Consider the following 25,915-nt stretch of genomic DNA (forward strand, 5'->3'; position numbering starts at 1 on the left):
TCATTGCATTTAGAAACGTATGATTGGGTGTTTTATATATTTTATAACCATTGGAGGCTTTGCCAGTTTTCTGTGCTGGAAATAATGAGTGGACAATAATGTATCATATCATTCTGCTAATTTTAAAGCCTTGAATCTGCTAGCTTTGCATGTGATGAAAAACAGTAAAGGCTGAATATTTACATTGCTAGTAACTTAAATATCATGATTGAAATTATTTTTATAACACTGACTGTGCTTTGGCAGCTTAACAGACCCCCCCCCCCCCTTGCTACCCCTCCCATGGCATCTTACCTCCTCCATGGGATTGGCACAGGTAAGGGAAGCGCCACACATTGCCCAGCCCTACACAGAAGCCCACACAGGTGAGGATGTACTGTGCTTTGTTGTCCCATTTCATCCTGTCAGTGTCTCCCTTTTCCAGCTCCTCCAGCTCCTGATGAGAGGGGATTCGGTCATCAAGACCCGGATTTGGAAACACCAGTCTCATTGTGCAGCGATCCACCTCAGTCAGTGAGACAATGCAGTTGACACTTGGTAGTGTAGTGCAGTATCTGAAACCCAGTGCACTCTCGCACTTTCACTGCATGACTGAAGGAGTAGATTAGAGTTAGTGTGCAAAGTTAGCTTCTGTGTGAGAGTGATTTATTAGTGTGCATTCAGGTCCATACAGTATAGAGGTTAAACATTATAATGCTTTTTTATCTTTTCTCCTCCTGCAACTTTGCACTTTAACCCCCCTATTTCCTTTTCTTCGCTGGCCATTCAACAGCTCTTTACAGGTTCTAAGTCCAACAGTAACAGATAAGTCAAGTCACTGGTAAATCAGCCATGCATCCCCCCACAGCCCCACATACTCAACAGAAAGAGCCTCATGATGACAGCATATGTCCATCTGCTTTGGTTTGTACTATCTTGCTCTCTACAATAAACGTGTACCATCTACCTCTGTGTCCCTGGGTGTTAGAGGAACCTCCAGCAACATCAAGGAGGTGGCTTTGTGGCAAACAAACTGCTACAGCTAAAGTTCTTCATTACTTTATACAATCTTATTCCATGAAGATTATAGAATGGGAACATACACACATGTAGCAGAGTGGCTCACAACCTCAGCCTGATCGCCTGAAAGTCTAATATCTCCCCTGAGCTATAGGGAATTGCCTTTGGCTTAATGGTTATGATGGCGGCCTTCCACGCGGGAGACCTGAGTTTGAATACGGGCGTTGCAATGGTGCCGTAACCAGGTCATCTTATCCCATGGTTAATGAACATGTTTTAAGTGTAATGATCCTTAATGTACTACAGCATACAGTAGACAATAAATATTACTGTATGTCTCGATCTGAATTTCCAGGAATGCATCAATGACTTCTGCAGATGCAACATTATTCACAGCAGGAACAGGAAATAGTAAGGTGATATACTAACTGAGGTTGTTTTACATTCAGGTCAGGGTGATGCTATTCATAGACAATATGTATGAAAAATGTGCACTAGTCCCAAATAGTGTTTACATTTAGCATATATTTTTATTACAGTACTTTGATTTTAAACTTGTGAGAGACATAACACATCAGTGCTTGCTTATTAAGTGCAACAGTGTGTTTGGCACTATAGAACTGTACAGAATATATAGTACTGTACTTATTATGTACGCAACACAGTATTCCTTGGTAATATGGCAAAACAAAGAAACATCTACTGTACAAACTTTACACACACACACACACACACACACACACACACACACACACACACACACACACACACACACACACACACACACACACACACACACACACACACACACGTGCACGCACGCACACGCGCACACACACACACACACACACACACACACACACACACACACACACACACACACACACACACACACACACACACACACACACACACACACACACACACACAAACAAACAAACAAACTAAACAACTCAACAAAAACAAATGCCACACTTTGTGCATAACACAATAACAATAGTTATTCACATAAAATAAACCCTGGATTTTTTTTTTAAAGTTATCATAGGAATATAATATTATTTAGCACACGCACATGAAATAAACAATGTAATTTTGTGATGTACAATTGCAATTGAAATGTGAAAGGCTATCACTTAGGAAGTATTACTGTTACATTCCTAGAGGTCAGGATTTATTGTGTACATCTATATTTGAATGAATTATAAAAAACATCGATGATAATAAAGAGTCGAGTTGACATAAAATATTTTTTTAATAGCTGCTATAATAATTATTGACCTGTGAGCTTCACCCACAGGTCAATGTCCACATGGTTTCAAAGTTCAGAACATAACAATAATGACAATACAAATACGGTAGCAATAACAACAAGACCTTGTGCACTCATGTTTCGAACAAACATTCGTTTAAACAGTAGGCTACACTGACAAATCCTCACTGCTAATTTAACCCTGAGAATAATGGTCCCAAATGGGATTTATTTTTTGCACACTCTCATGCTGTTGTACGACGGTGTCCCACGCCTGAATAGCAGATCTACAAGGTATGCGGCATGTACAGTAGTGAGCTTTTTAGATCAGCAATTTTGGTGCGGGACACTGTCGTATTCAAAATAAAAAATCAAGCCTCAGAATTAAATTAACTATAGATTTCACTAGTATCTGATATTTACACTTTCAGTTTTTCACTAATTTGTATTTTGGCAGAAACGGTGCTGATGGTGTCTTCCTTGCTGTCCTTATTGCAGCATTTGTTGCTTATCAACTTGTAGATGGCGTATCCTGGAATTGACAGACTGGGGACTCCAGCCAAGATGAAAATAATAACGTAGATCCAGGCAGGAAATGGACGGTCTGCCAGGGTGGGGAACTCCGGCTGTGGCCAGAATGAAGGGGAACATCAGGATTCAAAGTCAATTACAGTAAGACCAATAACACTTCAACAATAAAGGAAATGTATGTAATTTCTTTACATCACTTTACTGGATACCTGTAAATTAAATGTAATTTACATGTACTATTGTGATTGGCATACTTACCGCAAGTGGTGGAAATTAACTGTACTGTTAGTACTGCACATAAGTACGATTCTGAGGTACTTTTACTTTACTCAAGTATTTTTTTATAAACACTTTATACTTCTTCTGTACTCCACTTTACTTGTAATCGAGTATTTCTAATTTGTGGAATTGCTACTTTTACTTAAGTAATGAATCAGATTACTTCTTCCACCACCGCTTACCGCATCTGGGTCCCAGACTAGGTAGTCGAGGGGCTCGCTGATTTGGGTTACGAAGTAGAAAACAAAGATCACTGCCATAATGACTGGACTGACGACCCTCCATGTCACCTGCCAGAACATGTTGGGCTTGTGGCCAATCATAAACTCGATGTCCTCGTTAAACCTGTTGAGGAAGAAGCATCAGCTGAATGCGGCGCCCCACTGATAGCCTATAAAACAGTCTAAAACTTCCTCTGACTTTTATTGTTTGATCGAAGCTCCAGCAGTAAAGATTGCACCTGTGGATTTTGGCTCACCTGTCCACACCGTAGATATAGATAACTGCAAACATCTCACAGAAAGCGATGACTAGGAGAGGTATAGACCCGGCAAATCCATCAAACAGAGCTAACCAGTAGTTCCCAGATCCCTGGGCGAATATGAGGGCAAGAGTGAAGGACACTACACATGTCACACCTGAAATGAAATAATGTATTTTTCTGGGTTACAGTAGTTTTACTCATCAGAATCTGTGGCCAAGTCAATCATTCATTTAAAGGCTTCAAGTGAATTACCGGTGAAAACCTCTTTGGGACAGTTTTTAGGTAAAATATTGAGGTCTTGTAAGGGGACCACGCATCCCTCGATATTGCCAAACATGGTGGACAGCCCCAGACAGAAGAGCATGACGAAGAAGAGGACTGCCCAGATAGGAGAGACAGGCATCTTTATGATAGCTTCTGTGAATACAATGAATGCCAGACCTGTCCCTTCCACACCCTGGCCAAAGACAAAATAGATGCAGAACAGATGCAAAATCAGTACCGTGATTTGCTGTGCATACTTATTATTTCAGGTTTTCTGCTATGAAATATTCCTGTCACATAATATCATGTTACAGTATAAAAGCAAACACACAACATGACATCATCACTACAATTATTGCTGGGAAAATCTCCATAAACACATATGTGAACCCTACACCTGTTCTGAGCAGTATACCGCTATATAGAATAAGATGTTGTCGAGGATTTAAACAGTTAATACATTTTAACAGATACAGCGAACAGTTTTCTTAACATTATTATTATCATTGTTGTTTTAAATGACAGACCTGACTGAGGAAAAACTTCATATCACAGAGTTGGAGATCCAGCCCTTCAATGATGCCTGGATTTGTCTGATTGAGGTAGGTCAACGTTTCATCGTAGTTGCCCGCTGTAATGTTGTTTTCAGGATAATCGAAAGCATTCATCAGCTTTAAAATGTTACTGTGGAAAAAGGAGGACATGGAATTGAGATCAGCCACTCATTTAAAAAGAAATCTCGTGGCATCAGCTACATTTGTGATCAAGTCTCTGTAGTGCAATTTATTTATTTAAATGTTTTAACAAGTGGATTTGTCACAATGGCCTCCAGTGAAAACATGACACAAGTTAAGTATAGATAAGGATGGTAAAGCTAGAGATAGTACAGTAAGAACCACATATACAGGTGTACAGTAGGGCAAGTGGGGACAGCATGGAGGGTTATTCTGGAGCCGGCATCTAGAAACATGGGTGATTCATCAGTAGCCTGGCATTGGTCACACAACGTGAGAGTGAATCCACGTTATCAGTCTGGCCAATGCCAGGCTAATTCATCAGGGCTTAACTATGCACTGTTCAACCTTTACAAGCTTTGTGTCTGACTGAGTGTGTAAGGGAAGCCTGGGGATTGACAGACAACCAGTCTTTGATTGTACTGTAGTGTGTTGGGTTTGTGTGTATCCATAGAACCATTAATGGCACCAGAAATGTATGGTGCTTGTTTGAATTATAAAGGAATGATATACTGTACTGTATCTCTCGTACTTGGTCTATATTCTGTTGCCTGTGTTCTGAGTGGGAAAAAATGTGGTCCTCCTACAGAAATTATATGACAAACTTCAACCAAGGGGACATAAACCTGTGTTCATCTACAGTATATTAAAAAGAAATAGTGTGCAGGAACTTTGAATTGAAAAAGAAAAGGTGTCCAACATTAACTAATTTTCACAGATATGACTGCCAGATAAGGCCAACTGAAAACAAGGCGGGGTATAATAACGGTGTGACTTCCATATGGACTTCATGTGGCCAGTCCTAAACGTATCTATGACATTTGACACCGTGTTTGGGCAAGGTCTCACACGCAAAGTCACACACATTCTCTTGACTCAGACTCTCAGATACATTTCTAGACAGCTTGCCTCCTACAGAGCCACGCCGTGAAAAAACAAAGACTCACAGGTCCGTGCAGTCGTCAAATTTCTCTGTGGCCCTGAAGCCAATGATGGAGTAGATGACTGTTGCAGAGTACACGGAAGTGCAGCCGTTGATGATGGAGATGATAACCGCATCCTGCTCACAATTGTTGCTGGAAAACAGAGACAATGAGAGGAATCAATATTCCAAAGCTCCTGGTCGATACATTGGCAGAGAGTTGTTCATGGATGCTTGCATGCATGTCTGTGTGTGCGTGCGTGCGCGTGCGCGTGTGCGTGTGCGTGCGCTTGCGCTTGCGCACACACACTCACACACACATAGACGCACACACGTGTGCGTCTATTTGTATATACATACTGTACATAGCAACATATTATCACTCTATAGTGACAAGTTGGGGCAAAATCTGACCATTACGTTACCTGTTCGACACAACATGACTCCCCAGTAATGTCACTTTTCAACGTTTTATGAATTGGGAGTGGAATTGGCACTTCCGCAGTCCCCAGAAGCAACATGACAGGGGAGTCCCTTCACATCAAATGGGTGTCGCAAGGCCAAATCCTGCCCCAACACGTTACCTGTTTGACGCAATGAGCGTGAGAATGTGCAAGAAAGGACTAGAGCCTTTTGTCCGTTTTTGTTTCAATGTAGATGTACATTGATGGACAGTACTACTACTTAGTACTTACTGAATAGAGTTGTAGCTAGAGAAGGAGATGAGGCCTCCAAAGGCCAACGAAAAGGAATAAAACACCTGGGCACCTGCATCCAACCATGTTGCAGGGTTCATCAACTCACTTACCTAACAGGAAAAGGACAACACACATGGAAGACAACAGATACTGAGTTAGACTCACAGATATTTAAATAGTTATTTTAACACTAGTATAACATAGCATGGTACATGCCTTCTCTCTTCTTCTTGAACTCTTGAAACTTATCTCATAACAGCATATACTTTCACAATATTACTCATATTCCGTCTGATTCATTAGATTGCTCTTTTTTTGGGCGTTTTTTAAGATGATGATGATTATTGTCTCCGCCAGGCCGGAAGGCATGGCGAGAGAGTATGTTTTGCCCCCTGTCCGTCCGTCCGTCCTTCCGTGTGTCCGTGTGTCCGTGTGTCTGTCCGTCCGTCCGTCCTTCTGTCTGTGAGCAGCTAATCTCCGCCACCGTTAGCCCGGTCGCTGTGAAACTGCGCACACACACTCCCTGGATGCCACAGCAGAACCTCTGCCCCACATTTTTCAGATCGGCCTGTTATAGCGCCACCATGAGGCCGACTTTTGCAAAACACATTTTTTGAAATTACTCCTACAGATTTTCTCCAAAAAACACGCAAATCGGTACACAGTATCTCTATAGCCATGTGATCAACACGGATCTGTCCGATTTTCCATATTCCATCCTGATTGGCTACGATTGGCTTCCAAAGTTTGCAGGATTGCTTCATTTTGAACAAAATGCCTCAAATCATGAACGCAGCATGCACTTTCCGTGCAATTTTCCACGTACATTCCCACTTGGCCCAGGAAGAAATGTCACTTGAAAACTTTCAAATCAGCCTCATGGTGGCGCTATAACAGGCCGATTCACGTTTTTAGCTATAACTGCACCGATCTGCGTGCAACTTTGCATGCACACTCCTTAAAGGCCAAGGAAAAACCTTTGACCTGCATTTTTCACATATGCCTTTTAGAGCGCCACCAGGAGGCTGAGTTTTGTAAAATATTTTTTTTGCTCTTACTCCTTCAGATCACGCAAATCGGTACACAGTATCTCTATAGTCATGTGATCAAGACGGATGTGTCCGATATTTCATATTCTATCCTACTTGGCTAACATTGGCTTCTAAAGTTTGCAGGATAGGTCCGTTTTGAACAAAATTCCTCAAATCATGAACGCAGTGTGCGATTTCCGTGAAATCTTGCACACACATTCCCACTAGGCCGAGGAAGAAATGCCACCCTTTTCACATTGGCCTGTTATAGCGCCACCAGCTGGTCTAATTTAGCAAACCACATTTTTGGAACAAAATGCCACAAATCATGAATGCAGTGTCCGATTGCCATGCAAGGCCTTAGAAGAAATGGCACCCTTTTCACATTGGCCTATTATAGCGCCACAAGGAGGCCATAATAACCTACCTGACCTGGCGGAGACTTGTGCTCCGAGGAGCACTTTTTCTAGTTTTACATTTTATGCTTTTTATTTCGATTTTTAACTCGACGGTATGATTGTGAGCCCTTGGTTATATTTGTGGGTAGTCTTTTAAAGGGGTCAATCAATAGTTAGTTGATTGGTTGGATACAATTCTTACTTCTGGAGTGAAGAGGTACTTGATTCCCGCAAAAGAACCTTTGAGAGTCAGACCTCTGATGAGGAAGATGGTGAGCACCACATATGGAAGAGTGGATGTGATGTATACAGCCTACAGACAGAGAGAGAGTGTGAGACAGTCAAATTGCATGCTCTGGCAGTGGTGAAAACTAAGTACATTTACTCAAGTACTTAAGTACAATTTTGAGGTACTATTGCTGTACTTGAGTATTTCCATTGAAATCCATTGAAACATTTGAAACGTAATAATTGTACTGCGCAACATCTCAGAGGCACACATTTTACTTTTTATCCCACTACAATTATTTGACAGCATTAGTTACTTTGCATATTTAAATTATTAATACAAAACATACATTGACTGTTAAATTATTATGTATTTTAGGTTAAGCCTGTGTTCCACAACCTGGGGTCCAGGTATGCAGGAGCTTTGCTTGTAGCATTCCTGCATTATAGTATTACTTTGCGGTATTGCAGCTTTTACTGTAGTAAAAGATCAGAGGACTTCTTACACGCACGCGCACGCGCACGCGCACACGCACGCACGCGCACACACACACACACACACACACACACACACACACACACACACACACACACACACACACACACACACACACACACACACACACACACACACACACACACACACACACAAACACACATTCACACATTCACACAAAGACAGAGTGAGATAAGAAAGTTGCCATCATATCAGATTATTAGATTATAGAGTGGAATTTGACTCCCTGTCAGACAGGGATGGGACGATATGAACCTTTTGTGAACCACTTGAACCTTCAGCATCAATATTCCGGGGGGAACATTTGCCGAAAATAGCTGATCTACAAGCTCACAACGCGTTGCAACACATTGTGAGCATGTAGATCTGCTATTTTTTGGCAAATGCACTCTTTACAGGTTTGTTTTCATCAAGTATAGAGGGTTTAGTGAATTTGCAGCTCAACAAAAGCTAATTCATCCTGGTGTATGATGGAGGACAATTTCACGATAAATGTAACTCTCTGCAATTATTGTGAGCGGTTTTCTTTTCACGATAAACGATAATAAGGATTATCGTCCCATCCCTACTGTCAGACCTTTCCTGTGGTTTCGATCCCTCTGATAGTGCAGACATAGAGCAGAGTCCAGGCAGCCACCAGAACCATCACCATCCACCACTGCAAGCCTCCAGATTCATCGATGGCCGTCGAGACGTTCAGAGTCTCTCTGTACCAGAAGTAGTCTGTGGTGCTGCTCCGCTCACATTCTGACACCAGACCTATACAGACAGTGGTGGAAAAAGTACTCACATGTTTTACTTAAGTATAAGTATCAGTACTGCGATGTAGAAGTACTCCGTTACAAGTAAAAGTCCGGAATTCAAAATGTACTTGAGTAAAAGCACAATATCAAAATGTACTTAAAGTACCAAAAGTAAAAGTACTAAAATGTTTGAAAATAGCAGATCTACAAGCTCTACGAGCTCTACAAGCTCTACGAGCTTGTAGATCGGCTATTTTCAAATAGCATAGGTATAAAATAGGGCTAAAGTGGTTAATGTATGTTTTATAATGTAATAATTTAAATCTCCAAAGTAATTAGTAACTAAAGTTTTCAAATAATTGTAGTGGAGTAAAAGTACAATATTTGCCTCTGAGATGTAGTGGAGTAGAAGTAAAAGTATAGACAATTGGAAATACTCCTGTAAAGTAAAAGTACCTCAAAATTGTACTTAAGTACAGTACTTGAGGAAATGTACTTATAGTTACTTTACACCACTGCCTACAGGGTGTGACAGAGCAGTGGTTCCCAAACGTATTGTCTCAAGAAGACCCAAAAGAAAGATTTGACGTTTGCCCGGGACCCAAATAGTGAAAATAAAAATAGCACAATACAAGCTCAAATGCGTCGCTTCGCGACAGTGTTGTTTTTACTACTTCTTAACCGTTTAAAATTGTATTTATTGAAATTATTAGATTTTTTAAATTTGTATTTGTATAATGTTTTATTGTTTTTAATTGATGAAAATTGATGATAAAAATGGGATACTGTATTAACTTGTGACCCATACCAATTGCTCTGTTTGGGAAACAGTGACCTACAGTTCCTTATCTTATCTTAATGAATTGCATTTTTTTTTATAGCGTAATAATAAAGTGGATTATTGCGGGGTATGGGAGTGTGTGTGTGTGTGTGTGTGTGTGTGTGTGTGTGTGTGTGTGTGTGTGTGTGTGTGTGTGTGTGTGTGTGGGGGGGGGGGGGGGGCACTTCTTAAGCCTATTATACTTCATTGCGCCATAGTGTACAAATTTGGCTTTACAATGTAATAAAGCAGACATTCCTTAAAAAAAATAATATATATATATATTGCTTGATGAAAACAGCAAAAAACACGATAATTGATAGATTTTCATTAACGGAATTCTTTCTTTCTTTCTTTCTTTTGAAGTTAGATCATGTCAGAGATGTGGGTTATCCACCTTTGCCACTGTAGATTCTTGCTGTTATCTTTCAGCGTGACAAAGGCTATACCGTACCTGTCTTGTTGACATTTAGAGGGCATTGACTCCAAGGCAGCGGGTCCTGGAAGGAGTTGAACAGATACCAGATGATCCAGCCCATGATGGTGTTGTAGTACACCCCCACCAGGAACGACACCAGCATGGATGCGATACCTTTTACATCATGGACAACGTTACAATTACTCAGTGGTGGAAAAAGTACTCAAATGTTTTACTTAAGTAAAAGTATCAATACTGCAATGTAGAAGTACTCTGTTACACATAAAAGTCCGGAATTCAAGATTTACTTGAGTAAAAGCACAAAAGTATTGGTATCAAAATGTACTCAAAGTACCAAAAGTAAAAGTACTAAAATGTTTGAAAATAGCAGATCTACAAGCTCACAACGTTGTGAGCTTGTAGATCGGCTATTTTCAAATAGGCTAGGTATAAAAAAGGGCTAAAGTGGTTAATGTATGTTTTAAAATGTAATAATTTATATCTGCAAAGTAACTATAGAAACTAAAGTTTTCAAATAATTGTAGTGGAGTAAAAGAACAATATTTGCTTCTGAGATGTAGTGGAGTAGAAGTAAAAGTATTGAAAATTGGAAATACTCCAGTAAAGTAAAAGTACCTCAAAATTGTACTGAGTACAGTACAGTACTTGAGTAAATGTATTTAGTTACTTTACACCACTGCAATTACTGCAAATAAATTAAAACAATGAAAAATGTTTCCCCAAACCACCAACAGTATAACCGGGGGAAAAGAAAAAGAGAACTCATGAAATGTATGAATATTTTGGGTTTGGTCTACATACCCACACCAGCCAGGTAAGGGTTAATGGACCTCCATACTCCCACACTGCCCTTCCTCAGGCGCTGACCGATGGCAAACTCCAGGTGGAGCAGTGGGATGCCCTCTAGAACCAGCAGGATTAGGAAGGGGATCATAAACGCTCCTGTAATGACAAAAAAAACTTGTTTTGTGATGTAATCAATAATAATATGCCTTAACCACTAGAACCCAGACACACAATCATAGTAGGCCAACATTCTGCAAAAACAGACAAACGATGGAAATAGCTAATCTCCAAGCTATGTGATGCGTTGTGAGTTTGTAGATTGGCTATTTTTGCATATACGTAGGGTTTAAGTGATTAAAGGCAAGAAAGGCCCTTTGAATATTTCCATTTGTACTTTTTTCATACCGACTATTACTGTAAGTGCATGACGACTGCTGAATCCTAAACAATCAGGCCCATTTGCTATAAGGCTGTGTAAGATATTTTGTGGAATTAATTTTAGATTATGAATGGACAGTATGCTGTTATAGCCTTGTAATGATTATCATTTTTAACCTTTTTATGTGATGTGAGATGTATATTATTCTGATGCTGAAAACACATTTCCATGGAAATGGACAATAAAGTACAATCATATTTGATCTTAGTGTATATTTATTACCCTCTGTGGTAACTGGCATTAGTATAAGCGGCAAATGCACTTTTCTCTATATAGTATTCATTATTTCAGAATAATAAAATCTTATATGCATACAGTAACCAGTTTTTTTTTCTGTAGGCCTATGTGGTCGAGGTCAGTTGCTCTCAAACATTTTCATATCAAGGACCCCCACATTTATATGTATTTAGCTGCTGATGCTGAAAGATTTTGTGCCAGGGACCTATTTGTGTTGTTGAAGTTTTCAAATAGCTGTAAAATAAGAACTTGATGTACGGGGAGCCCCTGGAACCCTCTCAAGAACCCCTGGGGGTCCCCGGACCCCACTTTGAGAATCACTGGTCTAGGCTAATGAATTATCATGAGATGACACACCTGCACACACGTTACGTTTTTACTTTGTCAGTCCTTTAATCCCACTTAAAGTTCAGATTTATTTGGATACGTTCATCTCTGTATTTATTTCTACAGTTATAGTCTACACAGTATCTTTGAGATGCAGATGAGATGCAGCCTACCTCCTCCATGACTTTGACACAGGTAAGGGAATCTCCAGACGTTGCCCAGCCCCACACAGAATCCCACACAGGTGAGCAGATACTGGGCCTTGTTGTCCCATTTGGGTCTGTCCCCTGCCTCCTCTTTCTCCATCCTCTCCAGCTCCTGATGGGATGGTATCCGATCATCCAGTCCTGGGTTAGGAAGCTTAGGCCACTTCATTGTGGCTGATTGTGAGATGCACTCTGCTTTGTAATATTCAGTAATCCAGGCCTCCTTCTGTTAGTCTCTCTCTGGTCTTATTCCTCAGGACCACCAGAGATGTGCAAAAATGGACGTATCCTTGACCGCCGCTCCCTTGACCGCCGCTCCCTGAGTATGTGTTGTTGTGTTAAAGGGGGACTGAAAAGGTGTTTATGGTGACCTTTAGCATCTTAACGGTAGTTATCTGTTACGCTGTCACACCCTGTGAAACATTATGTATTGTCAGCAAGGTTAGACGGAAAAAGCTAAGGCCTTCTTGATAATGGTTAATACATCATGTGATGCTACAACCCTCTCTTACTGAGAGATGGGTGTGCGTGGGTGGGCGTGATTGAGAAATTAAAGGAGACTCCCTTGATAATGTGGGTATATGGCTGGAAAATAAACTGTTGCAGTAAACGGTAAAATATGGAGTGTTAATTATAAACAGAACGAAAAATTCATAGATTTCGACAATGTGTTTCCCACCAGACACTATCTTGAATATTAGCCTTTCCCATTCTTTGAGATATGTCACAAATAGATATGTTATCTCATAGGGACCTTCAATGACTTGATTTCAATATAGCACTCGATGCGTCGTTACCTGCATACAGTGCTAGATCTGAAATAAAACAATTCATACTGTCAAACATAACTATGTATTTCATCAGTATGTAAATTCAGATGTAATTTACATTTGAGTAGTAAGTGATAGCAAGAAGTCTGCTATGTCCCTGTCTTTCAACAGAGTGTTCAGAGTGCATTATAAAGCCTATCAGTGTTCCTTTGTAATACAATAATTAACCAAAGAAAGCCTCCGCAGTATGGACTATTTTATTGACTAGCAATTTACAGAGACAATCTTCCTGTTCATTTCAAGGTTATTAAGACAGAGGTAGTGTGTGTGTGTGTGTGTGTGTGTGTGTGTGTGTGTGTGTGTGTGTGTGTGTGTGTGTGTGTGTGTGTGTGAGAGCGTGTGCGTGTGCATGTGTGTGTGTGCGTGTGTGTGTGTGCGTGTGAGTGTGCGTGTGTGCGTGTGTGTGTGTGTGTGTGTGTGTGTGTGTGTGTGTGTGTGTGTGTGTGTAGGCTAATGGGTTCTGTGCGTGTGTACTATGTGTGTTTATGGGTTAAACGTGTGCACACACTTACTGAAGAAGTTGTAGCCAATAATGTTTAGTAATGATTAGACTGAATTTATGATGTCACTAGTGCACAGTACATTATCTTCCTTTTGGGAAGTCATAGTACATAGTGTGTCACAGTTGGAGTGTGTCACAGTACAGAAACCTTGAAACATGGCACTCTATGGATCCTTTCAATAAACATTTTACATTATGCTGAGGAATATAAAATCAGCATCAACAAATCAGACCATCCAAGTAATGAACTCATCTTGTTTAAGTGGGAATAGCACTGAATTTCAATTAATCAAGCAACAACATTATGTGAACGTGAAAGACAAAATGTAATAAATATTGATATAACCAATATTTCAACCATGCACCATCATTGCTCATATTGATATCTGACCAGTTTTTTTCCATTTCTTTCTTTCTCTATTTCTTTCCTCCTTTCTTGCAACTGCAATGATGGACCTTGTTCGACAAAGAATTTCATACACTTTTTTTTTACACCTGTAAAAAATGTTATGTGACGCTAAAGTTGAGTTGAGATGAGTATTGCTGTAATTCTGCGAGTGTGGGGATTCAGTGCATTTTGACCGAGGCAGACACTGTGCTGATCTCAGGTTCATAATTGTTCTTCCCACAGCAACACTTTTTGAGTAATTTGTATATGGCAAATCCTGGGACAGAAAGGCTGGTGACTCCAGCCAGGAGGAAAATGATAAAGTTGATCCAGCTGGGATAAACCAATGTCTCCAACACTGGGAAGTTTTCCTGAAGACATGACATGGAAGAGATCACAAAATGAAATACAATTTAGAATATATAAAACTGGCCAACACAAAAACACTAAATATATTTGGACTATAATTTTGTATAATGTGGTGACCCAGAGTGGTGGGTCATGGTATTGCATCATTTTATGGCACTGTTGTTGCACAAAGGATTATTGGGGGGTGGTTGTATTCTATGTTAAGATTTCCTGGTGTGCTTTATTGTGAAATGTATTTCAAAATAGAAGCCACTTCTGTTGGCCAAGAGATGTATGTGGCACAGGTTTGTAATCAAACACAGCTTTAATTTGACACATCTGAAATACATTTGAATGTGTTTTGATTATGCAAATAGCTGAACTGTGGCTGTTATACTGAACTTACCGAGCTGGGATTCCAGGCGGTGTATGTCAGTTGCTCACTTACTTGGGTCACAAAGTAAAAGATAAAGATAACAAAGACAATCAAAGGGCTGATGAATCTCCATGTCACCTGCCAGAAGAAATTGGGTTTGTGTCCAATCATGAATACAAAGTCTTCATTAAACCTGTGAGAATAAACCACATGACACACATGAGTTTCTCAGTATCCATCCAGCTATGGAATTTTACCGTAAACAATATTTCATTGTCATTTCCATTTTATACTGTGTTTACGGTCTAAAATAGGGGTTTTCAAACTTTTTCATATCCAGATCCATAACTGCAAAAGGATTCACATCTTTGTATTTAGCTATACTTGCTTTAAAGCTGCTTAAATTAGAAACAACAGTCCATCCTCAAATTAATATTATTTACCCAGAAATGTCACTGTGCCAACATGCTTCCTTCAAGGAACAGTGCAACAGAAGTTAGTGTTTAACTGATGTACCTATCGGATCCATATACGTAGGCTACAGCCATCATCTCACAGAAGCCGATTACTAGCAGAGGGATGGATCCAACAAATCTGTCAAACAGAGCTAACCAGTAGTTACCAGACTGCTGGGTAAAGATGAGTGCAATCGAGAAGGATGTAACGCATACAATGGCTGAAACCCAAAACAACACAATTAGTGTTTTAAGTTAGTGGACAAACTGTAGTATATTGTCAATACATACTGTATGTCACACGTGTCATTTACTGTACCTGTCAGCACATCCTTGGGCCACTTCTCAGGAAAGATCTTGAGATCCTGCAAAGGAACCACTGATCCCTCTATACTTCCAAACAGGCTGGACAGCCCCAGACAGAAGAGCATGCTGAAGAAGAGGACAGACCAGAGAGGAGAGATGGGCATCTTGGTGATGGCCTCTGTGAACACAATGAACGCCAGACCTGTTCCCTCCACACCCTGCAAAGCACAGAACATACACCAGCAGAACGTAATAAGACTCATTCACTGTGATTAATGCATTTATAACACAGCACAATGTACAATGAACAATTACAATGGTATGTCGTGTGTTACATAGGATCGTACTTCGCTAAGCAGTCTTTGCAAGCTGCAGATATTGAGGTCCAGACCCTGTATGACCTCTGACCCCGAGGCAGTGCTGTTTAGGCTTTCCAGCATGGTATCATAGTTGCTGTCTGTGATGGCCCCCTCTGGTAGCTCAAATGCATTGATCAGCAATAACATGTTTCTGAAAGGGTAAATTCAAAATCATAGACTGAGAAATGACCAGCGTCCAATAATGCACAGTAATTGCTTAAGTTAGCTACACTTATGCTTAATTTATCCTCATGTCGCATGCAATAATTAGCAGATCTGTGAGCTTGTATGTAGATCATCTACATCCAGTATGTAACACCATCATATGACAACGTATAGTGCTTCTTACACACTGTGGGCATGATACGAAAATCGCCAGCGAGTATTTCACATGCATAAAAAATATTTAAATACTGTATAACTATGCCTGATTCATACAGGTTGATGCCTTTATTTGCAGTCCAACAATTGTACAAAACTTGCTGCTCAATATTTGCGTTCTGTGTAAAGCAGCCATGTCAAACTGGTGTTTCGCGGGCCGTTTCTGGCCCGCGACGTCGTCAAATCTGGCCCGCGAGGTGATTTAAAAAAACGGCATTTAATACTACCTGTAATGGAAAAAAAATGAGAGAGAAAAAAATAAGGCAGAAAAAAACGCCAGCGCCCAGCAGCTCCTTACTGAGGCTGCCTGGGGGTTGAATACTGGACAAACTTGTTATGTGAGAACAATGACCAAGCCGTGAAGCCACAGCCAAGGTCATTAACATACAGAGGACCATCACCATTCAACTCTACCTGAGAGAACGCTTTTTCAACAGCATCACAAATCCGGTAAAACACTGTTGTATGGAGAAGTATATGTAAGTTGCGTCTCTCGATCATCTGGAGGAGTAGAGAGAATGGCTGCATTCCTCCCCACACCCCGCCCCCCACCTCCCCCCACTTTGTAACCAGTGTTGCTGTTCTAATCTTGAAAACTAGAATCCATTTGTCAGAGGGTGTGACATTAGTAGGATAACCAGCGATAGTTAAGAGCCTGTGCAGGGCAAAATAATTAACACTAGCTGTGAACGCTTGACTGTGTGTGTGTGTGTGTGTGTGTGTGTGTGTGTGTGTCAGTTTTAGTCCGTTTTTTGGTGCGCAACACAGCCCTCGTTTAAGTGAATTGCTTTCACCTGCTGTTGCTGTGCGGAGAGTGCGCAACAGGGCATATCTCCGCCAAGCCAGGGTGACCAACAGGCCCATGAAATTCATATGCAGGCATAGTAGCCCATTAGAATGAAATCTGCAAAAACTGACTCATATACTGATACAGAACCATATATTGGCTATATATTATCGTTGGAAATCTTGTATGTTCCTTTTTTTATTATTATTTAAAACAATTTAAAATCGTGCAAATAGCCAAAATTACAACACCAAAGGCCAAGTGGCCTTGCCCCTAAAATGACGAAATTCCAGGCCTGAACTGCAGACATTATATTGCCTTTTGTTAGGCTATTCAATGTTAGTTTGAATTTATTGAAATCATATTTATTTAATTTGCAACTGTATGGCATGCTAAGGTTTTGAGACATATTGTATTATATTACTACACAATAGTAAATAAATAATTCTAAAAATATGCTTTAAATAACTGATCTATGGATTATAGTAATGATAAGTGTTGCCATAATCATGTAGCTCTACAACAGAGGCATAGCCATGACAGCAATGGTACAAAATAATATTTAAGAAAATGTATATATATTTTTTTTAAATAATCATTTTCAGCCATTCGGCCAAGTGTTTCCTATATTCGGTATTCGGTTTCGGCCAAGAATTTGATATACTGTAGTTATAGCAGTGACTCAGGTGTAGTGGAGTAGAAGTAAAAGTACTGGAAATACTCTAGTAAAGTAAAAATACCTCAAATCTTTACTTAGGTACAGTACTTGAATAAATATAATTAGTTACTTTACACCACTGTTGTTCTATAAATCTAATTATTTAACCACCCACACACATTACCAGGTATTGTTTAACTTCAAATTGAATTATTCTACTTAAAATGGTTTATTATTTTATTATTATTATTATTATTATTATTATTATTATTATTATTATTATTATTATTATTATTATTATTATTATTATTACAAATTGCATTGTTTGTTTTTAATGACAATAATTAAAGTAGCTATTCTTCTTAATACATTAAAAAAACGGTGATATGCATAGTTAGTAGCAGTGTCTGAGTGCGTGTGAGCGTGCATGTGCGTCCGCAACTGGTTCCGGCCCCCATCAAGTCACCATTTGACCAATCTGGCCCTCACCCCAAAATGAGTTTGACACCCCTGGTGTAAAGGTATTCATGGTGACACAAACCACAGTTTGGAAAAGTATATCTTCGGGTGAATGAATCACATGAAAAAAACACCCTTGGTGTGCATGGACCTCAAATCAGGCTTAACATGTGTTGTGCATCTCTCTTGTCTGAGCTCAAAGAGTTTTAAAACATGTGAATTTCATATTGAAGGCACATACTCATTAAGGCAGTCATCAAACTGTGAAGTGGCCCTGAAGCCAATAATAGTGTAGATAACAGTGGCAGCAAAGACCGAAGTGAAACCATTAATGACGGAGATGATGACAGCATCCTGCTCACAGTTGTTGCTGTGGAAAAAAGGTGAGAAAACAACATTTGCAAAAATGTGTAAGTTTCAAACTTAGATTGTGTAGTTTTATATTTGTAGCTTGCATTCTTCACACAGATGTTTCAAGCAGGATACTATAAACAAGACAGAATCTAAAAACGCTGTGGCTTCCATGTGGATCTCAGATATCATGGGCAGTCAGGGCAGGAGGTCAGTATTTTGACATCAGTCACTGTAAGTTTCAGCCCAATCCGACCTCCACTGACTTCCAAAATTAAGTTCTAAAAAGTGAAAATATGGAAAAGCTAATAACAGCATGCTGATTGGTCTGGCCGCTAGCGGTTTTAACACAGACACTCACAAACTCACAGACCCTGTTCTTGACAGCTCGGCCCATAGGAGCCATGCCATAAAAATACATTGATTTTCTTTTTTGTGCCGTGGCTCCTAGGGGGCGAGCAGTCTGTAAGAGGGTCTGTGTTTGAGTCTGTCTATGAGTATGTCAGTCTGGGGCTAATCTTGTTTTCTTTTTTCAGATTTTCTTTCAATATTTAACTATAATTTTACAAATGGTATTCAATAGCAGTTGAATCCATAGAGTTAAAAGGTTGAATCGGGCTGTAACCTTGCTCAAATATGGAGTCGTACGTCATAGATACATCATAGATGACTAACTGATGTCACAGACTGACCACATTAAGTCAGAGATCCACATGAAACCACGCTGTTATTTGACACCCTTGTCTTGATGATATAGAGACTCAATATAATATGCAGTGGTGAACAGTAGCTAATGTATACTTACTGAACAGGGTTGTAACTAGAGAAGGAGATGAGGCCTCCAGTGCCCAATGAGAAGGAATAAAACACCTGGGCACCTGCATCCAACCATGTCGAAGGTTTCACCAACTCATCTAGCTAGAGGTAAAAACAATAATCAAGAGACATTGATGTTACTCTGCTTTTCTAGTTTCTAAAAGTTTCTAAAATGTTCAAAAACGTAGCGGAGCTACAAGATTGGCTTTTGTGATATTGTTTTTGTTTTTAAAAATAATTATACTTATTCTTTAATTGGGGCACATCGGCTACATAACTGCCGATACCTAAGTCATCAAAAAAAGTAAAACAATGGCCGATATACAGTATCGACCTGACCGATGTATCTGTCTAGCTCTAGCAGGAATCAAACCCATATCTCTCTACATTCAAGAGAGACGTGCTTGCTGTAAGACAAAAGATATACTAACATCTGGAGTGAAGAGGAACTTGATTCCCTCCACAGAGCCTTTGAGAGTCAGACCTCTGATGAGGAAGATGGTGAGCACCACATATGGAAGAGTAGATGTGACGTATACAGCCTGTACATTAAACAGAGAGAGAGACTTCATATAAGCTGCTCTATGGTGTATGTGAATAAGTGTTTTTATGCACAGACTGTGCATGCTTGCGTGCGTTGGCTATGATTTTGAGACCTTTACTTGGAAATACATGCTTCACAAGTATTTAGTTATGGGACTGGCCAAATGCATTTAGCAGCCTTCTTATTAAGAAAAATAAGTCTGATGTATTATTAAGTACTTTGTTGTAGGGTGTGTACTGTGTACTGTGTAGCAATCCTACTTTGCCTGTGGTCTCAATCCCTCTTATGCAGCAAATGTAGAGTATGGTCCAAGCAGAGGCTAAACAAAGCACCATCCACCACTGTAGACCCCCAGACTCATCTATGCTTGATGAGGTGTTCAATGTTTCTCTATACCAGAAGTAATCCACTGGAGTGCTTCGTTCGCATTCTGACACAGGACCTGCAGGGGGCACAAAACAACCTTTTATCTTAAAGGGACACTATCATTGTTGTGCCTTTCAGTTAATTCTTGAAGATTATCACAATAATAATTATGACACAATCCAGATTGACAGAGATTTTTTTTCTTTCTCAGTGTCCTACAATTCCCATGATGCATTTCACTTGGCACCCCATACAGTCTATGACCGCCAATACATCAACCTGATGCGTATTTTCTGTGGTCAAGGTATATTATCAGGCATCATTTCAGAGACACAGGGCAGCTCAGTTTTATGGCTGCTATTGGGATATTAACCATACTGTACAACAAATAGACAAAATGTTGAAAACTTCCCATAGGCTATAGTAAAAAAAACAACAACAACACATGCATATTTGGGTCCACAATGTGGGTCCACAATGTGGACCGCAGACATATATTATTCAACAAATATACAGTAGGTACTATGTATGCATGTATAAACACCTGCCTGTGAGATTGTCATTGAGTGGGCACTGATTCCATGGCAGTGGGCTCTGGAAGGAGTTGTAGAAATACCACAGCACCCATACCATGATGTGGTTGTAGTACACGCCGATGAGAAACGACACAATCATAGCAGCAATTCCTGTTGGGTGCAGAGACAATGAATTAACCATAATACCATTGAACTGAGGTACCAGAAACAGGTCGGTTCAGATGTTCTTACAGCTCTTTAATTAATCATTATATAATAATAATATTCAAAAAACATAATAATAACCAACCATGAAGGAACCAATCAGATGGAGGTCCACAGCCAAATACATATGTATTTGGTGGTCATACACATGAAAAGGTTTGAGAAGCACTGACATAAATGATGGAAATTTAGGATTTGCACGCACCAACACCAGTCAGGGAAGGGTTAATGGACCTCCATACTCCCACACTGCCCTTCCTCAGGCGCTGACCGATGGCAAACTCCAGGTGGAGCAGTGGGATGCCCTCTAGAACCAGCAGGATTAGGAAGGGGATCATAAACGCTCCTGCAATGACAATAACATTATTTTCAGGTAGGAAAGGCCCTTTGTGTGGAAGTACATAACGGTCTATAATTGTTATGAATTATGACCTTTATCTGCTGGACCCAGCATATACTGATACCCTTGATACCATGACCATCAACTACTTTATCAGATAGACTGACGCCTTGACTCATATCTTCTGGTCACGTCATGTGTCCAATACTGTATACTGTATATTCTGTGTGTGTAATAAACTTAAGATCTTGCCGTGCCCAATGTGGTCCTTAAAGGACCACAACAAATCACAACAATAAAAGTCTCTGCTTGCTAAAGTGGCACTTCTGTGCAGAATAAAGCTCAAACTACACTGCTCTACGCACTGTAGAAGGAGTATTAGTAGTAGAATTATAAGGAGCTTATTTCTCTGTAAACATGTACAGTATGACAGAGGGTAGGGAGTGGAGAGCATAAAGTTGAAAGTTCAATACACTGTTGAAAGTGTAGATAGCACAGATTTAAAGCTGTTGATAAAGTGTGAATGAGCTAGGTCTCAATTCCTCAAACAGGCAGTGCCTTGTTGTTCAATTTACTGTCAATGGGACAGTGGCATTGTATTCAAGGACGTCACATCAGAGGCAGTGAAAGTCAAAATCAAAATTATTGCTATCCAAAAGCTAGCGTAGGAATGGGTTATTGGCATTGTACAATGGAGAAGCAATAGATTCCAATGGGGATTTCCAAGTTCTAGGAAAGATCCGCTGTGATTGGTCAGTAGTCACTGTGATTGACAGTTCTCGTTTTTGCAACTATGCCTAAACCTAAACTTAACCCTAACCATAACCTCAGTAAGACTATGCCTAAACCTAACCCTAACCTCAGTAAGACTATGCCTAAACCTAACCCTAACCCTAACCCTAACCCTAACCTCAGTAAAACTATGTCTGCCAGGGAGCCAATCAGACAGGTAAGGCGGGTCTGTATCCTATAACGTTGGTGGGATTCATAATCACACGTCAGGCGTACCAATGAATTAAGCAGCAAAGATTAATGGATGTGTGAACACATGGTTGTTATGGTTCTTACAAAGTTCGGTTATGGGAAAGACATAAGTGACAAAAGTGACAAAAGTGACACACAAAGACAAAAGTGTCTTTGTGTGTTGAAGTCTTATAAAAATAATAATATAATAGCGGTGGCAAAGTGTTGCCTCATAGCAGAAGATGGTACAGGAATCGAATACCAGCAGGGGGATGTTTTGTATGGAGTTTGTGTGGGTTTCCTCTGTGTACTCTTCCCTTGCTCTTGACCAATGTACTCTTATTTACAACAGGAGTTGGTCCCTGCGGGTGCTGTACTGTAACTGCTCAATGCCCTAAGTACTGTAGTTAGGATGGGTCAAATACAGAGGGCAAATCTCCCCAAGGGCATGCATGACAAAGCATACCGTATAACTTTATCCTTAATATATTTTGAAGCAGCTATGATTTCATTATTTAAAAAAAAAATCCCTACCCGTTAATAAAGGTTTTATAAATGTAAAACTACAACTTTTATCTCTGACTTTATGGGCAACTCACTTTTTATTGCTTCTTTACTATGGGTATAACTCCATAACTACCTGATAGTCTTTGGCAGACTATTACAATATCAATTTAAACAACAATTAGCCTATTCTATTCTTTACTGTTATAAAATAAAATAAAAACGTGCAATTGTATTATGGTTGTCACCAGCTCATTACTGCTGTATATAACGGAAAATTACACTTAGGCCATTGGTCATAGTTCATATTTAACTTTAAACACGTGCCAATATAGACTCGTTTTGTGTACCAACATTTGACATGGGAAAAGTTATAAACATGAGGTTTTTCTGATGTCTTGCATTTAGCAGATCTACTAGCTCAAAATACATTGCATTACATTTTTTTTTTTTTTTTTTTTTTTTCAGATCATGGGGAAGTTTCAGATCATGGAATTTTCTGGGTTACCCTTCATAGTCGAAAAGTCATCAAAATATGACGTGTGCGTGGTGCATGTTGTGCAAGGCGGAGTGTGATAACACGCTGTTGTCTACTACCAGTGGTGAAAAGTAACAAAGTACATGTACTCAATTACTGTACTGTAAGTACAATTTTGAGGTAGGCTATTTTCACTTTCTTCAGTATTTACAATTGTCAATACTTTTACTTCTACCCCACTACATCTCAGAGGAAAATATTGAGCTTTTACTCCACTACAATTATATGAAAACTTTAGTTACTAGTTACTTTGTAGATTTGGAATATTATAACAAAACACACCACTTCAGCCGTATATATATTTCAGCCATTTGAAAATAACAGATCTACAAACTCACAATGCGTCACATCGGCATTGTGAGCTTGTAGATCGGCTATTTTCCCCAAAAAATAAATTATACATTTTGAACTTGTGAAATGGGACATTCTGCACAATAAGTACTTTTACTTTTGGTACTTTAAGTATATTTTGATTCTGATACTTTGTACTTTTACTCAAGTACATTTTGAATATGGGACTTCTACAGTACTTGTAACAGAGTATATCTACATTGCAGTATTGATACTTTTACTTAAAACATGTGAACTTCTTCCATCACTGTCTACTACTGGAGTAATACATTAATTTAATTTAATTTAATTTGATAATTAATCAAACAAAACTGGCACTTGCTTTGCACAATTACATTCATTAAGTGTAATATCCTACTGTTGTTTATGTTATCACCATTGAGCCTTAGTCTGTACTGGGTAAAGGCCCGTCCACACCAATGAATGACAACTAATAGATAACTATAACGATAAAGATGTCATGGCAACTGATTTATCATAACGTTCCGTAAAGATGTTGACCATGAGTGATGTGAAACTGATGCCCTGTGGATTTAGAATTTTGATTGGCTAGTTTGATTGGTCAGTGCTTCTGTCATTCAACAAATCGCACTGAAAATGCTCCCAACGATATCATTCACCACTGTCGTTGTCATTATGGTTGTGGTGTACTGACAGGTAGATGACCCGTAGGGTACAATAATAATAACAGTGGCATCAGAGAAATGTGTGGGGAAGATTCATTGGAATAACGACTAAAAGAGGGAAACATAATTGCCTACTCTAAATTAGCCTATATCCACACAGTGAAAAGTGGGCTTGGATCATTATATAATTTACCTATGACCATTATCCATACTCAATATGTACATTTTAATTACTTAGCTTAATTTTGCACACAGCAATATCAGGGGGCTTTGGGCTACTATTTGTTAGCTAACTGAAATATCAAAAACAAGACTAAAAGCCTGTCAAGGCCCAGTAGGGGTCATCCTCCATGGAGCATAATGTGCTCAGCAACTTCCATGGCAATCAGCCCACTCGTTTTAGTGACTTTTACGTGTATAAATAAAGAAGTTACGTGTATAAATAAAGAAAGTTCCTGAAGTTTTACGGGAAAGTTTCCAACCCTAGGTACTGTACATGCATAGCTTGTGTAGATAATTCTGCATCAGAGGCAGACACAGAATACTGTACATAAGATTGATGACTCACAGCAACAACAAATAACTACAATCCGCCTGACTTATGTGTCATCAACAAAGGGCCTTTTATAATTTGCTTGTAAAAGTGTTAGGTGCTTGCCTCTGATGATCTACTACACAATGTCAAATTTCTTCATAGAAAGTCAGGCAACTGATCTCATACCCCCCCCCCCGCCCATTTAAAATAAATGGACAAAAGTGTGAACTTTACTTGCAGTCTTGAATCTGTCAGCAAGTGTAATGTCAGTTACACATACTGAAAATATTATTGTAATCACGAGACAACAAATCGAGATACAGTATGCTATATACATGTTTGTTTTTTAACAAATATAGTGCTTGTCTTCAAGGTCGTGACCAATGATGCATTACTTACAACATTTAAATGTCCAATCATTGCACGTTTGTAGTGTGTAGTTTTCTAACAATAGTAATTTCCATTTATTTGATAGTTCCATGTGACACTGTCACATACCTCCTCCATGACTTTGACACAGGTAAGGGAATCTCCAGACGTTGCCCAGTCCCACACAGAATCCCACACAGGTGAGGAGATACTGGGCCTTGCTGTCCCATTTGGGTCTGTCCTCTGCCTCTGTCTTCTCCAGTTCCTCTAGCTCCTCATGGGAAGGGATTCTTTCCTCAAGTCCAGGGTTGGGGAGGACCAATCTCATGGTGGCTGGCTTCAATGAATGAAGCTTCACTCCTGCTTAAGGCCTATTCATACTCGACGTAAGACCCATACTCGACGTAAGACCCTTAAGTAAGCATAAGGAACGGAGGGGGAGACCAAAAAGGGGAGGGGGGATGGGGGGTTTGTCCTTCGATTATGTCATGGCTCTGAGCTCAACCTGACGTACCTGACGTACGTTCACTGCTTCCCTCTGGAGGATGAATAGCCTCTTGGCCCTAATCACGCATAAGAAACGTCTCAAACTATGAATGCACTGAATGCACTGACGTAAAGAACGTACCAGTTCCTCACCCCCGACGTACGTCAATCCCCATCTCCGTCTAGTATGTACGCCACTTTAA

At 39.7% G+C, this 25,915-nt stretch overlaps 2 protein-coding genes across 2 annotated transcripts in view; both read right to left on the reverse strand.

The window, feature by feature from the left end:
- Positions 1-12,503, reverse strand: part of LOC308095589 (uncharacterized protein) — a gene marked incomplete at both ends in the record, with an annotated part of 28,509 nt that extends 16,006 nt beyond the window's left edge. Inside the window, 13 exons of the mRNA XM_080442640.1 lie at positions 295-554; positions 2,675-2,877; positions 3,244-3,406; positions 3,540-3,699; positions 3,798-4,002; positions 4,337-4,493; positions 5,491-5,619; positions 6,161-6,273; positions 7,795-7,905; positions 8,915-9,096; positions 10,355-10,492; positions 11,141-11,281; positions 12,302-12,503. Coding sequence (XP_080298766.1) covers positions 295-554; positions 2,675-2,877; positions 3,244-3,406; positions 3,540-3,699; positions 3,798-4,002; positions 4,337-4,493; positions 5,491-5,619; positions 6,161-6,273; positions 7,795-7,905; positions 8,915-9,096; positions 10,355-10,492; positions 11,141-11,281; positions 12,302-12,503 — 2,164 coding nt within the window. The remainder of the gene's footprint in view (positions 1-294; positions 555-2,674; positions 2,878-3,243; positions 3,407-3,539; positions 3,700-3,797; positions 4,003-4,336; positions 4,494-5,490; positions 5,620-6,160; positions 6,274-7,794; positions 7,906-8,914; positions 9,097-10,354; positions 10,493-11,140; positions 11,282-12,301) is intronic.
- Positions 12,504-14,233: 1,730 nt separating this feature from the next.
- On the reverse strand, positions 14,234-25,554 carry LOC308095590 (sodium-dependent neutral amino acid transporter B(0)AT1-like; the record flags this gene model as incomplete). The annotated part of the gene is made up of 12 exons (XM_080442641.1): positions 14,234-14,425; positions 14,809-14,971; positions 15,295-15,454; positions 15,553-15,757; positions 15,887-16,049; positions 18,425-18,553; positions 19,340-19,448; positions 19,778-19,892; positions 20,155-20,336; positions 20,809-20,946; positions 21,206-21,346; positions 25,356-25,554. 12 exons carry the CDS (start codon positions 25,552-25,554, stop codon positions 14,234-14,236), a joined length of 1,896 nt encoding a protein of 631 aa, XP_080298767.1.
- Between the last annotated feature and the right edge of the window lie 361 nt (positions 25,555-25,915).

This window comes from Gymnoscopelus braueri (genome assembly GCF_963280865.1).
Source record: "Gymnoscopelus braueri genome assembly, chromosome: 11".
NCBI lineage: Eukaryota > Metazoa > Chordata > Actinopteri > Myctophiformes > Myctophidae > Gymnoscopelus > Gymnoscopelus braueri.